This window comes from Lissotriton helveticus, chromosome 9 (genome assembly GCF_964261635.1).
Source record: "Lissotriton helveticus chromosome 9, aLisHel1.1, whole genome shotgun sequence".
NCBI lineage: Eukaryota > Metazoa > Chordata > Amphibia > Caudata > Salamandridae > Lissotriton > Lissotriton helveticus.
In genome coordinates this window covers 1161730228-1161752817 of record NC_136070.1, presented here as the reverse complement: position 1 = coordinate 1161752817, position 22590 = coordinate 1161730228, and the positions used below count along the sequence as shown (strand labels likewise).

Here is a 22590-nt window from a genome sequence, read left to right as displayed (position 1 = left end):
GTGCTTGCTGGGGGTGTGGGGCTGTCTGACCCTTCATGCTTCCGCCCTGAGGCTGCTCGGACACGGTCCGTCCCCGCCTGGGCTTGGACGTGTCCCTGGACTGTGAAGTCTCTCGTTCTGGGAGTCCTTGGGGGCGGTTGCCTGGAGGCGTGGGCAGTATGGCGCATGTCAGCGGTTTGTGGCCGTCTTTCCTGCTCGCCCTGCACCCTGTGACCTTGGGTCGTTTTTCCTTCGACTCTTTTTGGGCTGCAGGCTGCCGCTGTTGGCTGCTTGGGTGCTGGGTTTCTGCCGGTCGCAAGTTCCTCTGCCTCCTGGTGTCCCGTTTTTCGGTCCCCTGGTGTCCTGTGCGGGGGGCGGGGGGCTTTGTTCCTGGGGTTGGCCCTCCTCCTCCGGGAGAGTCCCGCTTGCCTCTACGTAGGGGCCTGCACTCTGTGTGTGTGTTGGGCGCGCTTCTGCGGTCCTGTGTGCTCCAGTTTTGGGCGATGCTGGTTCATGGCGTCTGCGGCTGTTTCTGTGCTTGCTGCATGTACTGCTGTGTTGGGTGCGGACATTTGTGTCGGGCCTATGCGCGCCCTGTGCCGTCCGGGGTGGCCGAGTGGTCTCCGGCGCGGGCTCTTGTGGGTTTCTTCTGCTGTTTGGCTGAGCCTTCTGGGGTCTCTTCCTTTCGGCGCTGTTCTGGTGCGTTGTTTTCTTCCCCGTGGGGGCTGGCTCTCTTCTCCTGCTCCTCCCCGAGTTCCTGGTCTTGGCTGTGGTTTGGCTGGGCCTCGGGGTTTGCCTTCCGTGGGTTTGCATCCGTGGCCTCGTTCTTGCCTGGCTGTTGCTCTCTTGCTGGCGGGGTGCCCTGTTGCCCGGGGGTTGGTCTTCCTCACGGTGTGGTTGTTCTGTGTGGTGCTCCTCGCTGGTGGCCTGCTGCGCCTGTGGGTCCTCCTGGTCTCCCTCCCCGCTGTGCTTCTTATTTTTGGCTTGTGTGGCCCTGGTTCACCTTGGTTTGGGGTGCTCCGGGCTGCTTTTCTCCTCCTCCGGGTCGCCCTGCTGTGTCGCGCTCCCGGGGTTGGGGTGTGTTGGTGGATGTGCCTGCTGCTGGGTGCCTCATTGGGGTTCTCCAGGGCTCTGTTTCTCCCACCCGCCGCTGCCTCTTCCCTGGCTCCTCTTTTTTGTTGGTCAGGGGCTGGGGGGGGGGGGTTTGCTCTGCTACTGCCTGCCCCTTGCTTCGTGCGGGGAGCTTCTACTTCGGGTTGCTGGCCTGTTTTGGGGTTTGGTGCTCTTTTGTCTGCTCTGCCCCTCTGTTGCCTTTTGGTTTTGGCACTGGCTTCCTTCGCCTGGGTTTGGTTCCCTTGTGTGGTGCCTCCTTTGTGTGTTCCTCGCCCTTGGTCACCTTGGTGGGGGTTTCTGCCTCCGGGCGTCTCCCCTTGGTTCGCTGCCTTCTGGTGGTGTCCCTGCTCCTGGCGGTGTTTTGCTTGCTCCTGGGGTTCCCTGTGTTGTGGGGTTTCTCCTGCCTGCTTGCTTCCCCTTGCCCTCTGCTGCTCTTGGGCGTGGCTCGCCTTTCGCTTCCTCTGACCGGCAGTCTGTTGGGGTTTCGCTTCTGTTTCCCCTTCTTCGGGTTCCTTTGCTGCTCCCGGCCCCCGGTTGATGTTGGGGCCGGTGTTTTGGCTGGGTGGGGGGTCCTGTTGCCTCCCCTGGGTTCCTGTTTGACTGGGGCGGGTTTTCCCGCTTTCTTTCTGCCCCTCTGCTCCTCCTTCTTGGGGTGTCTCCTGGGTGGCTGTCGTGGCCTGGCGTTGGTTGTGCTGCTTCTTCCCCCTTTTTTTCCGGGTGGCCTTGCCTACGCTGCGGGCTGCCTGTTGTGTTGTGGTCTGTGCTCCGCTTGCGGTACGCCTCCACTTCCTGGCTTCGGCTTGTGTGGCCAGGTCCCTGTTCGGGTTCCGGATGTCCTTCCTGATGCTCTTGGGGACGTTCTGCCTGTGTCTGGGTGTTTGGTGCTGCCGTGGCTGTTCTGTTCTCCTTTGCTTCGGGGTCGTGTGCCTTCGGGTGTTGCCCCGGGACCTTTTTTGGTCTTGGTTGCTTCTGGGGTCTGGTTGCTTCTGTTCCTTGCTCCTGCCCTGGCTTTCCCTGTGCTTGCCTTTTGGCTTGCTTTGGGTGTTTTCCTGCCTGCTCCTCCTGGTGCTGCCTGGGTTCTTGCCGGGTTTGTTCCCGGTTGGGGGCCTCCTGTGGGTTTGGCTTCTCTGTCTGGGGTTGTGGGGAGCCTCCTCTTCTTGCCCTGGTGCTTCCTCGCCTCGGATTGTCTTTCCGGTGGTGTTTTCTCTGGGCGTTGGTGTTCTTGCCGCTGCTGTGTGTGCCTGGCTGTCTTTTGCTGGTGCCGCGCCCTTGCCTTTCCCCTCTCCGGGTCTCCTGTTCTCCCGGTTGGTGGCCTGGGGCTGTGCTGCCTTTCTGTGCTGGGTGTCTGCTGGGGCTTTCTGCTCTTGCGTGTTGGTCTTCTTTTGGGCTCTGCGTCCTTGCCTGGGCTCTCTTTGTGTCCTGGCGGGGAGCTCTGCTGTTGGGACCGCGCCCTGCTGGGTCCTTCGTGGCCTTTTTCCTGCTGGCAGTTTTTGGCGGTCTTCTTTCGCCTGTGTTGGGGCGTTGTTGGGCCCTTTGCCTCCGGTGGTCTGCAGGCTTCCTGCTCGTTCGGGTTGTCCTGGGGCTGTGCCTCCTGGGCTTCCTGGCTGTTTTGCCTGCTCTGGGGGTGTTCTGCTGTGCGTTTCCTGGTTTTTGTGTCCTGGTTCGCTTCTGCTTCCCTTGTTTTCTCCGGCCTTGGTTCCCGTTGTGGGGCTGTTGGGTGCCCTCCCCCCTCCTCTCTCTTGGTGGGGTGTGTTTCCGTGGTGCTCTTGCCTCGGTGGGGTTCTCCCTCCTGGCTGCGGGTTGTCTGGGGTCTTCTGCTTGTGGCCCTCTGCTTCCTCTGGCCTCCGCTTTGGCGGTTTTCTCTGTTCTTTTCCGCCCTTCTGTGTGGTTCTGGCGGTGGTGTGCTGGGGTTCCCGGTTTCTCCCTGCCCTTTTTGCTGTGCAGTGGGCTCTGCTTCGGCTCGTTCCCGGGTTTTGTTTGGGCCTGCGGGTCCTCCTGCGTGGTCGGGTTGCTTGGCTCTGGTCCTGGCTTCCCGGTTGTGCTGGTGTTTGTTGTCCTCTTTTTTGAGGTTTGCTTGGCTCCTCTCCGGCGTTGCTGGGTTGGGGCCTTGTGGTGTTGGTCTGGGTGCTGTGCTCCCTGGGCTTTCTTTTTCCTGCTGCTCCTGCCCTTGCTGCCGGTCTGGCTTGGGTGTGGGGTTCCTGGGCGTTCCTGTGTTTTCTGGGCGCCTTCTTTTTGCTGCCCTCTGTCCTTCATTGGGCGGCTGCTGGGGTTTCCCGGGTTGCTTGGTGCTCCCCTTCTGCCTTGTGTTCCCTCCCTTTTGGGTTGGGGTTTTCTGGGCTTGTGGTCGGTTTCACTGTTTCCGACCTGGTTTTCTTTTCTTTCTTGAGGTTTCCGGTCTTGTTGGCCTTTCCTTGTTTGGTGGGCTTTTGACTTGGTTGTGGGGTTCTTCCCCGTCCCTGTCTTTTGGGCCGGGTTCTCGGTCCTGTTCAGCTCCTGGGTGCTTGTTGCTTCCTGGGCCTTCTCGGCCGGTTTTCCTCCTCGGCTCTCTTGGGCTCGAGTCCTTTCTTTTTGGGAGTTTGGCCGTGTTTTCGGCCCTGTGCTTCTTTTTGGGCTGGGTGCTTGTGCCTGCGCTCTGTTGGCCTGGTCTTTCTTTGGTCTCTTCGGGTTGTCTCGTCTTCCTGGTGGGTCTGCCTGGTCCTGTGTCCCTTCCTGCTGGTTCTGGCCTTGGCGGTCTTCTCCGGTGGGTTGTTTTGGCTGGTTTTGGTGTCCTGGTCCGGGTCCTGGTTGTTGGTTTCTCGGGTTGGCGGCCTCCTTTTCTTGCCGTCCTGGGCTTTTTCTTTGTCTCCGGTCCTTGTCCCTGTTGTCCTGTTCTGGGTTGCGGGCCGGGTGTTTCCTGCGGTCTTCCTTTCCTCCTTCTCGGTGCTCCCTTGGGTGGCTGCTTTGGTTGTGGTTTCCTGGGTGTGCTTGTGCGTGCGGAAGGCCGGGTTTTCTGCTTTGGTATTCTCCACTTGTTCAGTATGAAGGTGTCGAGGACGGAGGGACCTGGGGGTAATGTCCTATTACTTACCGGTAATCTTCATTACTCCGGGTTCCGTAGTCCTCGACACCTTCATACGCCCCTCCCTCCCTCCCTCCCGGGCGGCCGGCCTTCCTGTCTGGGCTTGGTTGTACAGACGGGATGCTGGGTAAGTACTGCTTATGTACTCCCGGTGGGAGGGGCAGTAATTAGGGTCCCAGCATTCCTCTGCTCTTTTTTTCTGTCGGGAGATAGTTATCTCCACTTGTTCAGTATGAAGGTGTCGAGGACTACGGGACCCGGAGTAATGAAGATTACCGGTAAGTAATAGGACATTAACATGTAGGATATTAAAGAAAGGGACTTATATCCACAGAAGTGGCTCGTCCTCATTGAAGGAAGGCTGAGTTTTACTGGGCATTTTTTTAGGTACTGCACACTTTTGTTTTTATATCAACAGAAGAGCAGCTGGTTAAGATATTTTAATTACTTTTTTACGTTTAAGGATAGAACTAAGAAGCGTTCTCTAACTCGAACATAATTATGAAAACGTTGCACATTACTGATAAGGTGGTATAATCTCATGTGCAAATAACTTCATACTTTACACCACACCAGTAGCATGCAAGTCAGAGTTAAACCCCACAGAATGCGGAATTTCCCCATGGAACTAGATTTTCTGTTCATAAAACCACAGAGAATTCCCTGATCTGTGAAGTTTGAAACATGTACATTTGCCCCTTGCTATAAGCAGGGGATAAGTGTATGCTGCAGCCTCTGTGTGAGGTGGAGGTGGGGGAATGACCTACTCAAAATAAAGTGGTATGGTATTCCATATGATAGTTCCACTCTGCCTGACTCATAAGCAGAGTCCATGAAGGATAAAGGAAAGGTATGGTTTGGTATAGCAAAAGTCTCCTAGCAGTACTAGCATTCACGCATAATATAAAATCCATAAGAATATAAAAATCCGGGAAAAAAAGGAAATAATGTTATGCTCAACTTGTGGCAAAGTCGTTTGCAACACAGAAACAGAGGTGGAGACAGAATTATGACATTATGCGCACTGTAAATCAAACAACTTTTTTCAATTTATTTTGACTTAGTTAAAGTCTACTGTTGCAGAACCTATGGGTCCTGACTGCAAATTCTGAAGCAGAGTCAGTGAAGTCTTCAATGATAGTCTTCATGTTTTCTTTCACATGTGGGAGGAGAATATGCTATGCCATAGATGTCTGTAGTTTGCTTCAAGATGAAGTCACATTCGGCTTGTGAGTAGTCCAATCACTTTTAATAACTCAACTAAGGCTGGTAGCCATGGGAGCCAGTGCTAGCTCCTCAATTTCATAATTTATTTACCTTGCAGCTCGTCAGAAAGCGTTTTTTTTTAATTTGTGAAGGTGTAATCTTTACCAACTTAATAAACACAACCTGGTTAACTATGGCACACCAGGCAGTGTTCAAGGAATATGAACAAATCAAACCAATTTTGAAAAAAAGAGAAGATTTTCTTAAAGAAAAAAGACAGAAACAATTAAAATCAGATATGGAGAACAGGTGATGCAGGTTTTTTAAGTTTTAAGGCAAAAAGCGCCTGGAAAAATTAAAGTACTATTGAAAATAGCAGTTTACCGTTCCTTGAACATCTCAAACTCAGTGCGGCCATGACTGAACAAAGATCGGATATGAAAAGTGGTCACCCCAGAAATGTTTAAGTACTAAGGGCCAGATGTAGGTGGCTCATTACCGGTCGGTAATGGCCGAAATTAACGAATTTCGGCCGTTACCGACCGGTAATGGGCTTTTCTTATGTAGGGGGCCGAAATTAAGGATTCTGTCATTTAAGGAATCGGTAAATTACCGATTTCTTAAATACCGATTCGGTAAATTACCGAATTCCTAATGTAGGGAGCACTTAAATGAGTGCTTATCCCATGTTAGGATTCGTTATTTACCACCAACTACAAGTTGGTGGTAAATAACGAAAAAAAACAAAAAGCAATTTAATGCAAATCGCTTCAGTGCCATGTTGCATACATACATGCCCTTAGGGCATTTATGTCTGCAACATGTGCACCCATAAACAATTGAGGGGTGCAACAGGGTGTCAAAGTGACACCCTGCCACCCTTCAATGTTTTCCCCCTTTTACCGAATCGGTATTTACCGATTCGGTAATTGAAATTTGAATCGGTAAATACCGATTCGATAAATACCGAATCTTAACGATTCGGTAATTTTTACCGATTTTTTTGCTACATAGTATTTACTGATTCGTAAATACCGAATCGGTAAAATTCGGTATTTACGAATCGGTAAATACTATTTACCTACATGAGACCCAATGTGCTTAATTTCGAGTGACCGCTAGACTCGCAGCGGTGCGGCGGCAGCAGTCTCCCAACTGCCCTATTATGATTGGGGCATTCGAACAGCCCTTCTCTGCCGGAGCGGACAGGGAACCACTGTTCCCTGGTGGTGCTGCAGTGGTTAGAAGGCTGCAATGTGCTTTGCGGGATTGCCATGGTCCCACCAAGCATATTACGAATTTCCTCTCCTCTCCATGACACCGGCAGTGTCATGGAGGTTCCTACTCCATGAACACTGTGAAGAGAGGAAACAAAGGGGGCTCTGCAGGGCCCCCTGTGCCTCCTCTTCATGGGAATGCATGCAGGGGGGCACAACATGTGTCCCTTTGTATGCATGCACCCCAGTTCCAGCACAGCAGGGACTTAGCAGTCCATGCCGTGCAGTGATTGTTTTTGGCATGTCCATTGCAGTGCCTATTTTCAGGGCTCCGCCGTGGGAACGTAAAAAAAAAAAGCCCACCAGACAGAAGGAAACTCCGAATCTGGCGGTGGCCCGACCACGACTTTGGTTGTGCGGCAGCTGGGCTGACCCAGCGCTGCACCGCCTAAGTCGTAATCAGGCTCTGCAATGGGGCAAAGTTCAAGGCTAAAACCAGTCCCCTGAAGTTCCATCTCATCAATCTCCTGCTGAAATGGCTGAATGTGGTGCCAAACGCTCAGAGCAGAATGAAACCGAGACTCATTTGCCACCTCTCTTCAGTCCAAGGTTTTGCCCTCAGACTTAGTCACTTTTTTAGGTTTTGAAAGGCTCCAGGAAAGATTGTAGATGGGCAGAGTTTTACGATGGCAGGTGACTTTCCTGCAAGGTCCCAGGGATCCCAATTTCAAGGCGACAAATGATCTGCCCCTCCTAAGGCCTAAACTTCCTTAAGTTAAATGGCGATAAGACCGAGATTGTGATCTTGGGCAAGGACAATGATCTCTGGGGCCCCCAACATTGGCCCGAGAGCATGGGTCCTATTCCGAAGCCCGTGACCCAGGTTCGCAATCTCGGAGTCTTAATCGATGAAAAGCTCACAATGCGACAACAGGTCGTCAAAGTGGCTTCCATTTGCTTTGCTACATTAAAATGGCTCCAAAAAATCCTGTGGATGCTTCCTATCTCCACACAAAGGACGGTGGTCCAGGCTTTGATAACATCTTGCCTGGACTACGGGAACGTCTTGTATCTTGGTGCCGATTTGACAACTTTGAAAAAACTTCAGGTTGTTCAAAATGCGGCCGCACGGCTGCTACGCAATGTTCCTCGGAAAACATCTGCCTCCCGAGCCCTCTGTGATTTGCATTGGCTAAAAATTAAGAACAGAATTAATTTCAAGGCCCTATGTTATATCTTTAAGATAAAACAAGGCTCTGCCACTAGGTACCTTCATAATCTCATTCATGCTTACATACCTAGTCGCAGTCTGAGATCCGCAGGAAAAGGAGATTTTGTTGTTCCTAGATTTAGGTTGGTGAAGATGGGTGGCCGCTCTTTTTCCCATTTAGGCACCAAATCTTGGAATGCTTTGCCTGTGACACTGAAGCTGGAAACTGATCTTCTTCGGTTTCACAAGGGTTTGAAAACCTGGCTTTTCTAGCAACAACTTTGAACAGTCCCTTGGTAGCTTCGCTCATTGATGCCCGGTAGTTCTTTCTTCTTCAGTCTATCCCTTGGCGCCGGGAAACTCACTGCGGGTAGCTGTGCGCCTTACAAGTTTAAATAAATAAAAATAAAAAAGGTGAGCGTTCCCAGGAGAAGCGTAACCATCTTGTGACAGTCCTCCGAAGGTGAAAAAGACTGATATATACCACTTTTCTCCAACTGCTGAGAAAGGTCATAGTGGTAATTCTCAGTTCTCTAGACCAAAGGGCAGGTTTCTAATCACTGGGTCTCTTCAGCCAGAGCTCTCGCAGAGTACAGTCTGTGGGGTCAGCTTGACCCTCTTGAAGTAAGGAGTCCTTCTGCTTTTTCTGTCCCTGGAGCAGGCAAACAGAAGTCAGCAACCTGCCATTGGAGAGCTGTTCTAATTCCCAAATGCCAACAGGGGTTAAGAGTCCTTGAGTCTTCTTTCTTCCAGCAAGGCCTTGCTCTTCACTTGTCATCATCATAGGTCCTGAAATATTCCTCTTTGCTTTACTATAAAATATAGCTCAAGCCCTAAATCTAAAATAGCTTACCCCTTCTTCCATTAGAAATAATAGCTTTCTCTAAACGACTTCTCTATTTAGATGTGGGTTACTCCTTCTGTTTTCCCCCCAGCGCCTTGAGACCCTCTGGGTGAGTAGCGCGCTATATAAATGCGATGATTGATTGATTGATTCCACCGGCTTCTGGGATTGGAGCCAGAAAGTCTAGGAGGGCCCAGGAAACAAATGGTAGTTGATGAAGTCACCTCATGTGCATTCACTATCTTTGTTCTGTCAACTGTTCTTGTCACCCTTCAGATGAATAATCCCTATTAAGAGGCCAGTTGTTGACAACACTCTGCCCTTTCTGGGCACAAAGTGGAAGCCACTGTCCCCTGAATAGAAGGGTTGTCATCTACAGCCAGGAATGAGTGCTTGGCCTTTGGAGGTAAGATATGTGGCAAATGTATTTTAACATGGTTTGGCTCAGAAAGCACAAAGTACATTTTTATAAAATCTTTCACTGTAATGATTATATATCGGAATTCACCTTGAAATTATATTTTTGAAACTAAGGGGCCTATTAGGATTGCGGGTGGATCGCCACCGCCAGCCCGGCATATTTGCATGGCGAGGGGCACCGCAGAGGACGAAAAGACAGTCCGCTGCTTTTCAGCCGGTCGGCTTGCCAGCCGGGCAGAAAAGGCATTCAATAGGGTGGCGGTGCCTTGCACGCACCACCATCCATTTTACGATGCCTGCGGTGGAATGCCTTTGGATGGCGGAGACTCTGCCATGGAAAGGCGTGCGGGAAATCACCCTGGGGCCCATTTCGGGCCCCCGGGGAGGTGTGGGGCTGCACTGGGGGGTACCCCATCGGTGCCATGCACAAGGTGGCAGGCATCGCACGGTGCCGGTCACATTCTGCATGGCAATGCACAACATGGGCTTTCAGCAGTGCGGCGGGTGCTGTTTACAGCACCGCCCGCCTCAATGTTGAAGGCAGAAATGCGCAAGGCGGGACCGATGCACCTTCGGCGGTCGTTCCCGTGTTCCGTTACAGTTTGTCCGCCCGCCATCGTAATAGGCCCCTAAGGATTTGATTTAGAGTTGGAAGGAGTAGTTACTCCCACACAAACCCCACAGATATCCCGTCCACCTTATTTCAAGTGCATTACATTGCTATGATACTTGTAATAAGGTGGACGGGATATTTGTCACGTTTGTGAAAAGTAATCTCTCGGGTCATGGGCCAAGCAACAATGGGGGAGGGGGTGGATGACAGAAGGAACAAGAAAGATGAGGGAAGCTACGAAGGGCAAGCAACATGGTGAAGCTATCTGTTATGGATGAAGCGGTTTGGCATGAACCCTCTGGTGCATACATCTGTTATTAGTATTTAGTAAAAATGCTCTCTCTGCTATCACTAATGTCATGTCTCCAGGAAACCAGTGCCATGTGTCAAACATAGAGCATACACTGGTTTGTTATGTGTATTTCTCTGACTTTGAATATTTCCCCAAAATGTAGCTCCCCTCCTCACATTGTTTTAGGTTGGGTTTGCCACTTAGCAGCGTAAATAGTTCTTGAATGATGAGAGTTTCTCTTAAACACTTGGCTGTCTACACACTTCAAAAGAAGTTTGTCTAAGAAGGCTATTATCAGTGTTATGTTACACTTTTTGCTACAAATCATTCAGGTTAGTGCCTGGACCAAGGAGAAAAATGTAGGTATTATCTTGAGAGTTTGGTCTACTAGTTTCCATCAACATAACTTCATGAAGAAGCTTCTCCCCTTGTTTACATTTGACAGGCAGCAATCACTTGTGGAGTCTTGCATGCTCTCTCATTTATATTATTGCAATGCTGCTTATCTCAGGCGTACAGTCTCAGGCGTACAAACTACTGCATTGCTAAGCTACAACATCTTCAAAATTTCCCTTTAAGCCCTGTGTGCAATCTGTTGTAAGTATGATTGTGTCGCACAGCCACATTGCTCCTACCACTGGCTTACAGGAAATCAAACTGTGTCTCACACAAAGCTTTCTTTTGGCTGTGGTCTTTCTTTTTGTCATAAAAGTGAATTCCTTTCTTTTCCACAACTTTACATTCTGAAGCTCTGCTGCTACAGGAGGTGCCTCAAAATATGTGCTCTTGTGCTGTAGGTACATTCGTCTGGACTTCAGATCCTTAGATTGGGAATGTAGTTTCTGTTTCCCAACACTGCCTTTTCAATCATTATATTTTTAAATCATGAGTATTATTATTTTTTTGTAATTAATTTAAATAGTTTTTGTGAATGTTGGAATTTTTGGGTAGTAGGATGGGACGCATTTTAAACCTATGTATTACATTTTTAAAATAATTTCATTTAAAAATATTATTTTATGTATTTTTTATATGTTCCTTTTGTGTTTTGAGTTTTCAATTATTTTTATAAATTATCTAATGTTAAAAATATTTGTTTCTGGAAATATTTTAATGTATATAAATATATATACACAAATATATACAATTTATTTTGTAGTAATTTAGGATATGGAAAATTCAATCTGAGCTTTCTAAAGTTTAATAATCTGGCTACTGTTGCTAACGCTGGAGTGGGTAGTTCAATCCCCTCCAAAATATAACACTTTCCCTACTGTTCCTTATATTGGAGTCGGAATAGTAAGTCTAATACCTACAAAATCAAACACTTATTTTACTGCTGCTTAAGTTGGGCTGGGTATAGTACATCTAATCCTTCAAAAATCCAACACTTACCCTACTGTTGCTCCTGTTAGGGTAGGAATAGTAAGTTTAACCTTTCCAAAGTCCAACACATTTCCTACTGTTGCTCAGGGTTGGTGTGGATTAAATAATTGTTCCCTCCAAGTCTAGTTTCTTTTACCTGATTTTTTTTGTTTATATATATATATATATATATCTATATATATATATATATAGATATATATATATATATAAATATATATATAGTTTAATGTGAATTATTTTAGAATGTTGTATAAGTATTTATTATTAATTTCCTTTTAAGGTTATTGTATTGATAACCTTTTAACCGTTTCAGGAAGAAACAGTTTTTTTGTTGAAATCTGCAGATTATGCAGCAGATGATGGATTATGTGGTAAATGCAGCAAAACAATAATTCTATTTAAATCGTTAATTCTGCAACAAAACACCACAGCCACATAATTGCATCATTCCAGTTGCTCTGGTTATACTTTAGTGCATATTTTTCACATTATTAATATTTTTTATAGATGTGTTACTATTTTTAAAAATAATATAGGTTTTAAAATGAATATAAGTGTAATAGTTAAAATTCCATATACTTAACCATTTTTGAAAATATAACGGCCATCTATATTTTGGTTGTCCATATTTTTGACTTTACATATAAAGTATATAAAGTTGATATTGCGTCCTTAATATATTTTTGAGCAATATTTTTTTTGCCAATAATTACGGAGAAAACCAGTGGTGACAAAAGAGGCACTACTGTGTGGTACTTTTTTAGGACCTTCAGAAAGAATCAGATGTCAGATGTGGGTTGCCTTGAGGCACAATCTCGGGACAGTGGTAAAAATACAAAGGTGTTCAACAGTGCTTACTTTGTTAAAAAAAATTAAGTGCCCATGCCCTTGTCAGGAGGCAACTGCAGCTTCCTCCACCCCATTGCCCCTGCCAGTGCTGCCAATGACAATTCAGACCATTCCAAGCCTCCAAAGCTATAAGAATGGCTTGGGAGTCACCTATTGGTCATTTTTTATATATACTAAATTAAGTAACGGTTGTTCTGCTAATCTCAAAATTAGACAGACAGTGCCACCATGTGGCAGCTGTCATAAGTGTTGATGTTGAAAATTAAGTGCAGGTGCCAAGCACCGGAAATCACCAGCTCAAATTAAGTACTGATGTTGAATAGTGAGAGCCCATGTCTGTTGAAAACAGCTAGAATTCCAATACAGCCTTTTAAAAATTAGTGTTGCACAGTCAGATAATTCTTTATATATTAAGGAATTTGTGCTGTCTTTTGTCTTTTTTCACAGCACTTGAGAGAAGGAACCTACAGCTTGCTGATAGGAGCCCAATTGAACAATGTACGTGACGTGTGTTCAAAGTTCTTCATTCGTGACCACTCTTCTGTGCTCAGTTCAGTCATGGGATAGTCTAAATTGGTCAGTTTTAAGTATTTGCTGAACTGCAAGTGGCAGGCTTTAGCGCAGAATTAAGTGTGAAGGCATCCCAGTGTCTAGGTCATAGCAGCCTTTCAATCTGCCTCTGTTTTATGCTGTTGCACAAGTGCTGATTAATCAGATAGACATTAAAAGATACACTATAGTTAGGGTGCCTTTAAAGCCCGGCAATAAGTTTTTTAGTAGCCTATAGTGGCTAATACTGCAGTTGTCGAGACATGCCAAGGCAAGGGCCTCCCCTCAGCTTGTCTCTGTTGCCAGAAGAGGAAGGACTTTTGTAGAACAGAGACCTGCATAATTTCACACACGTTACCACTTTGATGGCACTGAGCAGCATCTAAACTTCGATGCCTTAGCAGAAGATATATTTTTCTGCGACTGTCATGCTAAAGCTTTTTAATTTATATGTTTAGACTAAGAATGAACAGCCCTTGATTCCTTCCAACAAATGATTACATATTGAGAAGTAATGCGCATATACTGTATCATTTAAACTTTGTAACAACAGCCTTTGCAGCTGCAGTAATTAAGCCTTCCTATAGGGCAGTGCTCCCCGAACTGTGGGTTGTGAGTCACTGGTGGTTCATGAGCCAATTGTTTTATTCTGTATTTATATTGTCACATTTGCTGTGCTACAAGAAAAGAGGTCAGATGTCAGGCTATGTCTTTTCTAACAAATGACTGCTTATTTTTTAACATGGGATTGATGTTTACAAACTCCTCTCGCTTTGCAGTCAGAGAAAGTAAAGTGAATTATGTGATCATTTTGATCGGCAACAGGGAGAGTGAAAGGAAAGGCTGCAGGAGGTCATTTTTTGAAACACACAACATACACATTCAATAATTATGTAATCAAAAAAGAATTTTTTTATTTTGAAGTGTGATGGAAAAAAGATTTTAACAGGATCGAAACAAATTAAGAAACTTTACTTGGTAATGTACAAATGATAAATATTTACTGAAACCCTTTTTCCAGACATTATCATTTGTGTGCAATATAGTTTAACAGTAAAACTAGATGCCTATGGCCATTTCAATGTAAATTGTGCTATTTGTAGATGACAGTGAGCTACCATAGGATGCTTTAGTTACATACAAAAAATGGCCAGCCTCGTGTACATTAAAGCTAGGAGGGTCGCAAAAGTTTTTCATTCTAAAAATGGGACTGTGGTCCTAAAACGTTTGGGAAGCAGTGCCATAGGGGATTCTCCATATTGAGCAAAATATGGATATTATAGTTCTGTGCACAAGAATGCTGTGTACTTTGCATGCTCTCTAGTTTTCTAATTCTCTGGTACTATTTGTATCTACTGAGCAAAGGGGTTTATTAAATTCACTGACTGTCTAGGATCATATCAGCACAAGCACACTATGACACAGATTAATAAGACTACTTTAATAGTATAAGGGTCTCTGGGGGAAAATAATATTAAATTATTGGGATTAAGAAAATTATTCACCAGCAGTGCCACCCACACTGGCTCAAGCACATGGGCATAATATCAACTACTGTAGAATACCAAAACCTGTGTCCTGTATATCTGAACATAAGTCCGTTACCACCCCACTAACAATCCTTTCCATTCTTAAAGAAAATATGTGCCTTTCCAGAACCACACTGTCCAAGAGGTTACATGGGGCATAGATGGATGCACCCTGGAAAGTAGTGCCAAAACAAAGGTGAAGGAAAAAAGCCAAAAAGGCTTATAAATAAATTTTTGCGAGCTGGTCTACTTAACTGGGCCAAAACCCAGAAGGCTCTTTTCAGGCTTATACATACTGGGCTGAAGCAGCATGGTACGAATTGGCTCTTTAAGCTTGTAATAGCAGGGCAGCAGTGACAAGATAAATGCTTATAACGTAGGCTTGCACATTCTGTCATGTAGTATCACAGTAGAAACTGACAAATTGGGAATTGCTAGTGTTATAACAGTATCAAAAGGTTAGTACTGCTGAAATGCAACAAATAGATAACAAGGAAGAAATCTGGAGGAAAGAAAGGAATTGGCCAAGAGGAGGAAATCAGAAGGGTTGTGATGAAATAAAATACAAAGCCAAGGCCGTATACACCTAGGTTTTCCTGTGGTATGAGATTTTGTTTTGACCAATTTCCATCTTTATTCATTCATGCTTACATATTCTCTGTATTTACCCCCGTTTAGGTTTGTTCTCTAAAAATATGAAGTGACAATTATTATTTTTGCATGCTTATTTAAGCAAAGTTAATGTTTCGGCACTGTTGTGTGCTTGTATTATATTTAGCATCCATGTGCAAACCACCAACAACCTATTATTAGTTTTGTTATAGGCTTACTGTGTTATGTAATTTTATTGTACAGCTTTAAACTCGTTTACAAACACACACACAGATCAGGTCACCTGATCGCGGGAGATGGAGAAGTGTATTGTTATTCAGCACGAAGGGTACAGGAAGAGAGACTTCTAATAATATCAGAAAAGGTCTCTCTTCCACACGCAAAGTGGTGGCGCATGCCCTCGTCATGTCTCAACTACAGTAATGCTCTATATTAGGACTTTCCAAAACATCTCACTCATAAACTTCAAGTGATCCAGAATTTGGCAATTAGACCAATTCTGAATAATATTCGACATGGATTTACTTCCTCACATCTTAAAGAACTTCTTTGGCTACCAGTGACCAACAGAACAAAATTTAAAATACTTACTTTAACTTACAATTACTTTTACAACTAAAGTCCATTGTATCTCCAAACCTCATCACCCCTGTTAATCTTGTCCACTTTCTCAGATCTTCCAACACTCTTCACATACTACCACTATGATACTGATTAATCCATATGGCTGGTCATTGTTTTGCAATCCTTGAGGCTAAATGATGGAATGAATTCTCACTAGAGCTCATAAACGCTCCCTCAACACCAATTTTAAGCAACCGCAGGGCAATTTCTTGGGTAGCAGATACGCTATACAAATATCTCATTCACTCATTCAAATCTATCCATTAGTGTATATGACAGTTTTACACACTATATGATGCAGAGATAATCAAAAGCACAAGTTACTTAACTTCAGTAATACTCTTTCGACTAGATACACTATCTAACAACCGATTCCTCGCCTTAGACTACTCAGCAGCTGCTAGACTGGATCAGGAATCTTTTCTTCAGCAGTGGGCCAGCGTGGCTCCAGGGTGGTGCCATGTGCCTCCGAGTTGGCTCCATGCCACCCACCTCTAAGTGGAGAAGCTGTATATAAGCACCACCCTTGTGCGCCGATGTCAGTTTCTTATTTTTTCCAGTAATTTACCTTCAAGCTCATCAAGAGCAAATGTTGGTACCAGGGTGCTGTATACTAACTTGGGAGCTTTTCAGATGTGAAAAAGAGAGCACCGAAAGAGAGAGGATGTGGGAGTGCAGTGAGGAATCTGCAGTTTGATAGTGTATCCACCAGAAAGAGGAGTTCTGAAGAAAGTTATCTGTTCTTCTGATGGATACTTCCAAAGAGAAATTTTCACCTTATAGTAGACACCAAAGCGCCACCTCTCAAGAAGGAGCATCTGTGGACCACACTCAGACCAAAATGTCCTGCAGGATCTAGTGCGAAAATGGCCTACCTGCTGGACAAGGCTCTCAAGGCTTTAGTGCTTCCTAAACAAATGCGCTGATGTCTACGTTGCAACAGGCAGATGTCAATTATAGGCTTTCCCCAAGTCAATTCAGGGGTAGTAGTCTTAGCCGAGGTGGAATGAGCTCCCAGACCTTCTAAGGGTTGTGTCTTGGCCAGTGAAGTGTGTAACAGATCTAAATGCAGAGTATAATCCACCTCAACAGTGTCCTTGTCTGTACAGGCTTCCCTTTCTTTGAACCTAAGAACTCCACAAAAAGATGGTGGTCCACACAGTGCTCCCCGGTACTATGAATCTAAAACCTTAAAGCCCTTGTGGGTCCTGCTGATGGAGCGTTTTCTCCTCTTTCAAGCAGTGTAGGAGATCGAAGAATGCCGACAGAGTGACTGATTGCTCAACGTGAAAGGGAGTCACTGCTTTTGGTAAGAGTGTCACTGATTTCTCCGCATCAGCTCATCTGGGAAAACTGTGGTATATGGCGGTTGCATTGAGAATGCCTGAAATTCACTCATAAGATGAGCTGATATAATTATATTAATTTATTATCCCACTTTTAAGAGGTTTGGGGTTCCATCAGGTTAAAACTGCTTTAATGTATTTGCAATTGGTAAACAATACATGGAATATTTTTAATATTGCTAGTTATCTTGTAGCAGCCATAAGATTTAAGAAACTAAGAGGCCTGAGCGTAAGCGAACCATGAATTTTGTACTTTTCCGCACTTGTATATACATGAAATTTGTTAAACAATCACATAAGGACTCTCTATGTTTATCTCACTGTTTTATATTGTATTTATTGAATGTGATTTATATGTGTACTTTTATGATTTTAATTAATCGAATAAAGTGATTTGACTATGACTAAGAGCTGATATAATTGCAATGAGGAAGACCGTCTTCAATGTCAGGAGACACAGTGAGTAATTATGCATTGGCTCAAATGATGTGCATGAGAAAGGCCAAGACCAAGTTAAGGTCCCACTATGCTTCAAACCTTTAATAAAGCTCATCACAACAGGGGATTTAAACAAGGCTGGCCGGTCCGGTAAATATAGAATGGCCATAAGGGCTGACAAATAATCTTTAATATTGCCCATTGTGAGTGCCAATCTTCAATCTGACTTATTTCTGGCCCCCGTGTGGCTTCACCTTCACTGGCATCCTCCTTCACTGAAATATGTTACTTCTCCTCCACACACCCATGTTGCTTCCCCAATCACTTCCCCAACCAAGAACCTTGTGCATGAGTGATGTGTACAGATCTCAAGTCTATGCATGAGTGGTGGATACACCTTCAAAATGACGCAGTCAGCCATGGCATTGCCTTTTTTTCTTAGTAAGTCACGCTGCACAGCATCACAGATGTTAGCATGGCTAAACACCATTGACAAAGCCAATAGGTCTCAAAGGCATGTTCTTTGGGTGTTGTGGATTGGTTTGGTCTAGTCTAGTGAATGTGGATTCTTATTAAGTGAATGTTTGCTATGAAAAAAAAGAATCCTATGAATTGCTCCTTAGGGTTTTTGGGTATCACACAGAACGCCAAATAATAATTAATTAATAATATGCAAAGAAAAGGTGTGATTGTAGAAAAACTATATTTGTATAGATCGTAGAGGTTGGCTTGTCAACTCGCCAAATTTGAAAAGGTAGTCAGGTTTTATAGAATGACCACCAAACGTGTACGTAGTCGACCACCAAACTTATACGTAGTGTCCACAAAATATATTTGTATGTAAACTCACCTCATGAAAATTAACTTTTTATATCATGAAAAATAGTCCATCTGGAGATTTGACATTTATTGATTCATCATGAGAAGCAGCTCCACTGCAAACACCATACATTAGAGAGCAAATGCAGTAACATAAGCGCTGATTTGTTTGCAGGTATGTAAACTGATTGGGGAAAAAATAAAATAGCCAAGGGAAAAGAATATCAAATAAATGTCACATTTTCAGGCTGAAATGGATGCCAGAACAATTTTTCTTTCATATCAAATGACCAATGGTACCTCCGGCGCAGGGTGTAGTAACAGACTTACACAGTAATGTTTGCTTTGTGAAATAAATGTATTGTTCCCTCGCTCAACGTGCCAAGCTTACAGGTTATGAAATTGAGAAACTCTGCAACATCTGTACTTACATGTTGATTTTCCATGGGTTTTCTCACAAATTGGACAGTGATAGATGTCAATGTCTGGAGCCTCATCTTCCTCCACGCCAACACAGCTGTAATTTGAAAAAAAACAGGCTGGTCAGCACATCAATTCCACAGGCAGTCAAAAAAAAAAAGGGTTACAATTATTAGATTGTAAATTACAGTGCGCGCTGTGGCAAAGATGTCGCTGTACATTCACTTATCAAGTTACTCTGATAGCACCTTGGAAAATTACAGGTGAGAGGCCAAGGTCTGCACCACCCTGAAATCAGATATCTGTTGTTAAAGGTTTCATGTCACAGTAATCTTATCCCGGTTTATTATCACACCACTTCCTCTACCACCACATCCATAAAGAGTAATTCTATCAGCAAATGCTTGTGTTACTAAAAGGTTAGAACAATACTGCATTGTCTGTATTACTTTCGATAATGGGGCTTTGCCGGATAACATAATAAAAGGCAGTACCAATGGCTAAAGCTGGGGAAATGAATCTGTGAAGCATGAGACAGCTTTACCTACTCTTAAACACAAAATCAGTATGCATTTAGATATCCTTTCACAATTCAATTCTTAAAATGTTGATAGAGTCGATGCTGCTTACTACTATGAAAACAAAGCGAAATGGTAAAATTGATATGGGGCTATATTGAGCATATTAAGTATCTTCCAAACCTGACATGTTTTGAAAGGTATTGTTTGAGTGAATTTCATCTTAATCCCTTCATTTTGCTCAAATCCTTAGAATAAACTGTCACACTCTTTAAGATAATGGTTGATTGATACAAACACTTCTTAGGACACTTCCTCTTAGTCAGTGAGAAAAGCAACCACCTCACGTGACATAATTTGCATTGAATGTTACAATCCAGGATTAAGGCAGATCATATGTGAATGAACATTTTAGAACCAGTTGCCATCAGTTGACGATATATTGCATACTCATTTTATAATCATATTTTATTTCTTATGTCTTATGGGATAATAGACATGGACATTGTCTTCCCTGTGCAAGAATGTAACCTGCCTAAACTGAAACTGAATACTTTTGTTTTGGTGCCTCTCTAGATCATTAGCTCGAAATCTCTGGTCACCATAATAGATTGGAACATGTTCATGGTCCTCAATGGTAACATCAGTTTAGGTAACCACTGACTTCTGGAGGGGCACAACAAATTCAGTTTGCAGAAACGCCAATAATTATGCAATTACCCCTCTTTCAAATTGATTAAAAAAATATTTATTGGGAAAATCCTCAAACCATGCCTGGATTTGGCCCACGTGGACGTGAGCAATTACCCAAACCTTAACAGTTTTCCTTCAAGAGCTTACATCTAATGTATGGAGATAGACACTAATGTAACTCCCAGTTCAAGGTCTTTTGAGAGAAAGGCTTGGGACCTCAGATAAAAGTCCCAAAGGAGAATATGACAGCCTGGCATGAAAAAATCGGGAGCTTTCACTTCAGTGTCATTTCTTACAAAGCCAAAAATTGAACTCCCTGCACCGGAAGAGTAACACTGACTGATTTTCTCTGTCTGATAAATGTGAAGGCAGATTCAGTGATATAGGTATTTCACTGTACTGGATCATGGCATACACACATGCCTCATGACTCAAACAGCAAAACTTCAAAACAAACACATTTGTACTGTAAATAGTAGGATTGGGACCACTAAAACCTATTATGCTGTTTTAGTAATACAATTAAAAATACAAAAAGTAGAGTCTCAAATTAGTTTCTAGCAATTATACAAGCAATCAAGGATGTGGTAGTGCAACAGCAGTTCACTGCAACAAAGTACAAAAGCCCTGATTACGATGTCGGGGGGGAAAGGATCCGCCCGACCATAGGTCGGCGGTTTCGCAATCCCAATTATTTGTTATTTTTCATTTGTAGAGTTTTATATAGTGCGAACTAGACCCGAGAAATTGGGTATCAGAGCGCTTTACATGGGCACCAGTTTCAATACAGATGGACACATTCATTTTTGTTAGGCACGGGGAGATTAAGTGATTTGCCCAGAATTACAGGATGTTGAGCGTCATTGCCGAGACTCGAATCCAGTTCCCCAGCTTCGAAGTTGACTGCTCTAGCCGTAAGGCCACATCCTCTCCCTACATAGTGCGGTCGAAAACTTCCATTCAATAGGAGCTGTGCGGAAGGATGAAAACGACTGCAGCACAAGCTCCCATTGAAAAATGGAAGTTTGTAAACATCCCTGTACTCTGTGGCAGGCACTTCACTCACGGTGCAGGGATGTTGAGGGGCCCCCAATGTCACTTTCTGGCAGCCATTCCATGTCGGAAAGGCCGACATGGAATGGCTGTCGGACACCAACATAATAATCCCGACGGCCGAAACGCCGTCCATAAAGGATTATGCTGCCTTTTCGACTGATCCAGTCGAATTTCCCCGCAGGTTTCAACTCCAACCGCCATCATCCAAATACTGCTATTGGACTTGAAACCTACCATGTTGGCCCTAAGTGATTTTGAAGTCAAAAGCCCTGCCATTTGCATAATCACAGACTTTGTGACCGAAAAATCACTTTTGGCAGTGTACAAAGGTCAATTTGGAGTTGGAAAAGCCTTACCAAGGTATGGCTGTTGCGACCTGTAATGACCTGCACATAGGAGGGAGACATGAAAGAGATGTCTCCTTTTTGTGAGCCACAGTGTTTTGCATCAATGGATTTAGAACACAACTGCAATCTCAAATCGCTGAAAGTTTACCAACATGTGACTTGGTGTAGTAAACTTTCTTCTAGCTTTTCCCACTTTGCATGTGCACTGCACAGTACAGTCCACATCTGGAGTGGAAATAGTTTTAAAGATAGTCTAACTATAGTAATTTGTTCCGGGAGGGTGCCCTTTCAGTACAAAACTTATGCTATACTCATGCAGACACCTTTGCACTATGATGCGTGACACTCAGCAGTCTGATTGTGTGCCAGCTCTAAGGAGAGAGCAGGATGGTTACATATCTATGTTAATAGGGCGCTTTTGCTCTCTCCTTCTCACGCAAATATACAAAAAAGCACTCTTTCTGGAAGAAGATGTAGCTTTCTACCAAATTTGAAATAATTACGTCCTGCATTTTGGGCTGCAGTTATGTCTAAAATCACTATGAAAGATTGCATGGGGAAAACACGTTTTGAGGCCCAACCTTTTTCTCGGAACCTGCTGACAAATTGCCCCAATCCCTTCCAAACTGCTGAACACGGGTGCATTCTAGTTTTGATTATTTTGTGAAGATTCATCATACGGAGCCAAAGTTACTGGAAAAAAAACTAAATACATTATACTTTAACTAATTATGGTTCAATATGTTTTTGTAAGGAAAACAAACACGGGAAAAGAACAATTAACCGCCTTGAATTCAGAAACAACTGACATTCAATTCAATTAGAAAGGTATTCTTAATCTACCCCACATGTCAATCAAGTAAAGGCAGTAGTCGACATTTAACAATGCAATGGCATGCTCAAGAAATCAGTTTTCAGTTGTGCCACTGACAAAACAAAGGTTCTGAAGGCTCACTTCAGTGATCTGGGGCACCGACGTACTATATTTATCAAGTACAATTGATTACAATTCGAAAACGTTGTAAGCAGCAAACCAGAGCTGTTAAAATCCTGTAGTGTCAAAGTCAGACAAAAAGTCCAGAATATCCACATGAGATAAATGCAGCACTTAATTTGTGTCAATGGTTGCAGGTGGAGGTCACCAGCACTCATTGATGGTGGCCAGGATTTGCTTCCATCAGCAAACTTTGGCCCAGGGCAAGTGAGAGAAAGTCAGAAAAAGGAAAAAGAACGGGGAGAAACAGCGACAAAGGCAGAAAGTACAAATGGAAAAGCAACTTCAAGCCTGAGATAAAGAGGCAGCACGTGTCGATAGGTTGAAGAAAGAGGCATGAGGTGGAATCAAGACTGGCCTCTCTTGGTATTTGGTAACGCCTGCAGCAGGCTCCTAAAAAAGAACATGAGCCACTGACATATTTCTTTTACAAGTTAATCACTAGATAAGTGTACAAA

At 44.3% G+C, this 22590-nt stretch overlaps 1 protein-coding gene across 2 annotated transcripts in view; it reads right to left on the bottom strand.

The window, feature by feature from the left end:
- PHF2 (PHD finger protein 2) overlaps positions 1-22590 on the bottom strand; it is a 506159-nt gene that overhangs the window by 223500 nt on the left and 260069 nt on the right. For both annotated transcript variants that reach the window (XM_078661615.1, XM_078661616.1), the window contains exon 2: positions 18536-18621. In XM_078661615.1, the coding sequence (XP_078517741.1) occupies positions 18536-18621 (86 nt within the window). The remainder of the gene's footprint in view (positions 1-18535; positions 18622-22590) is intronic.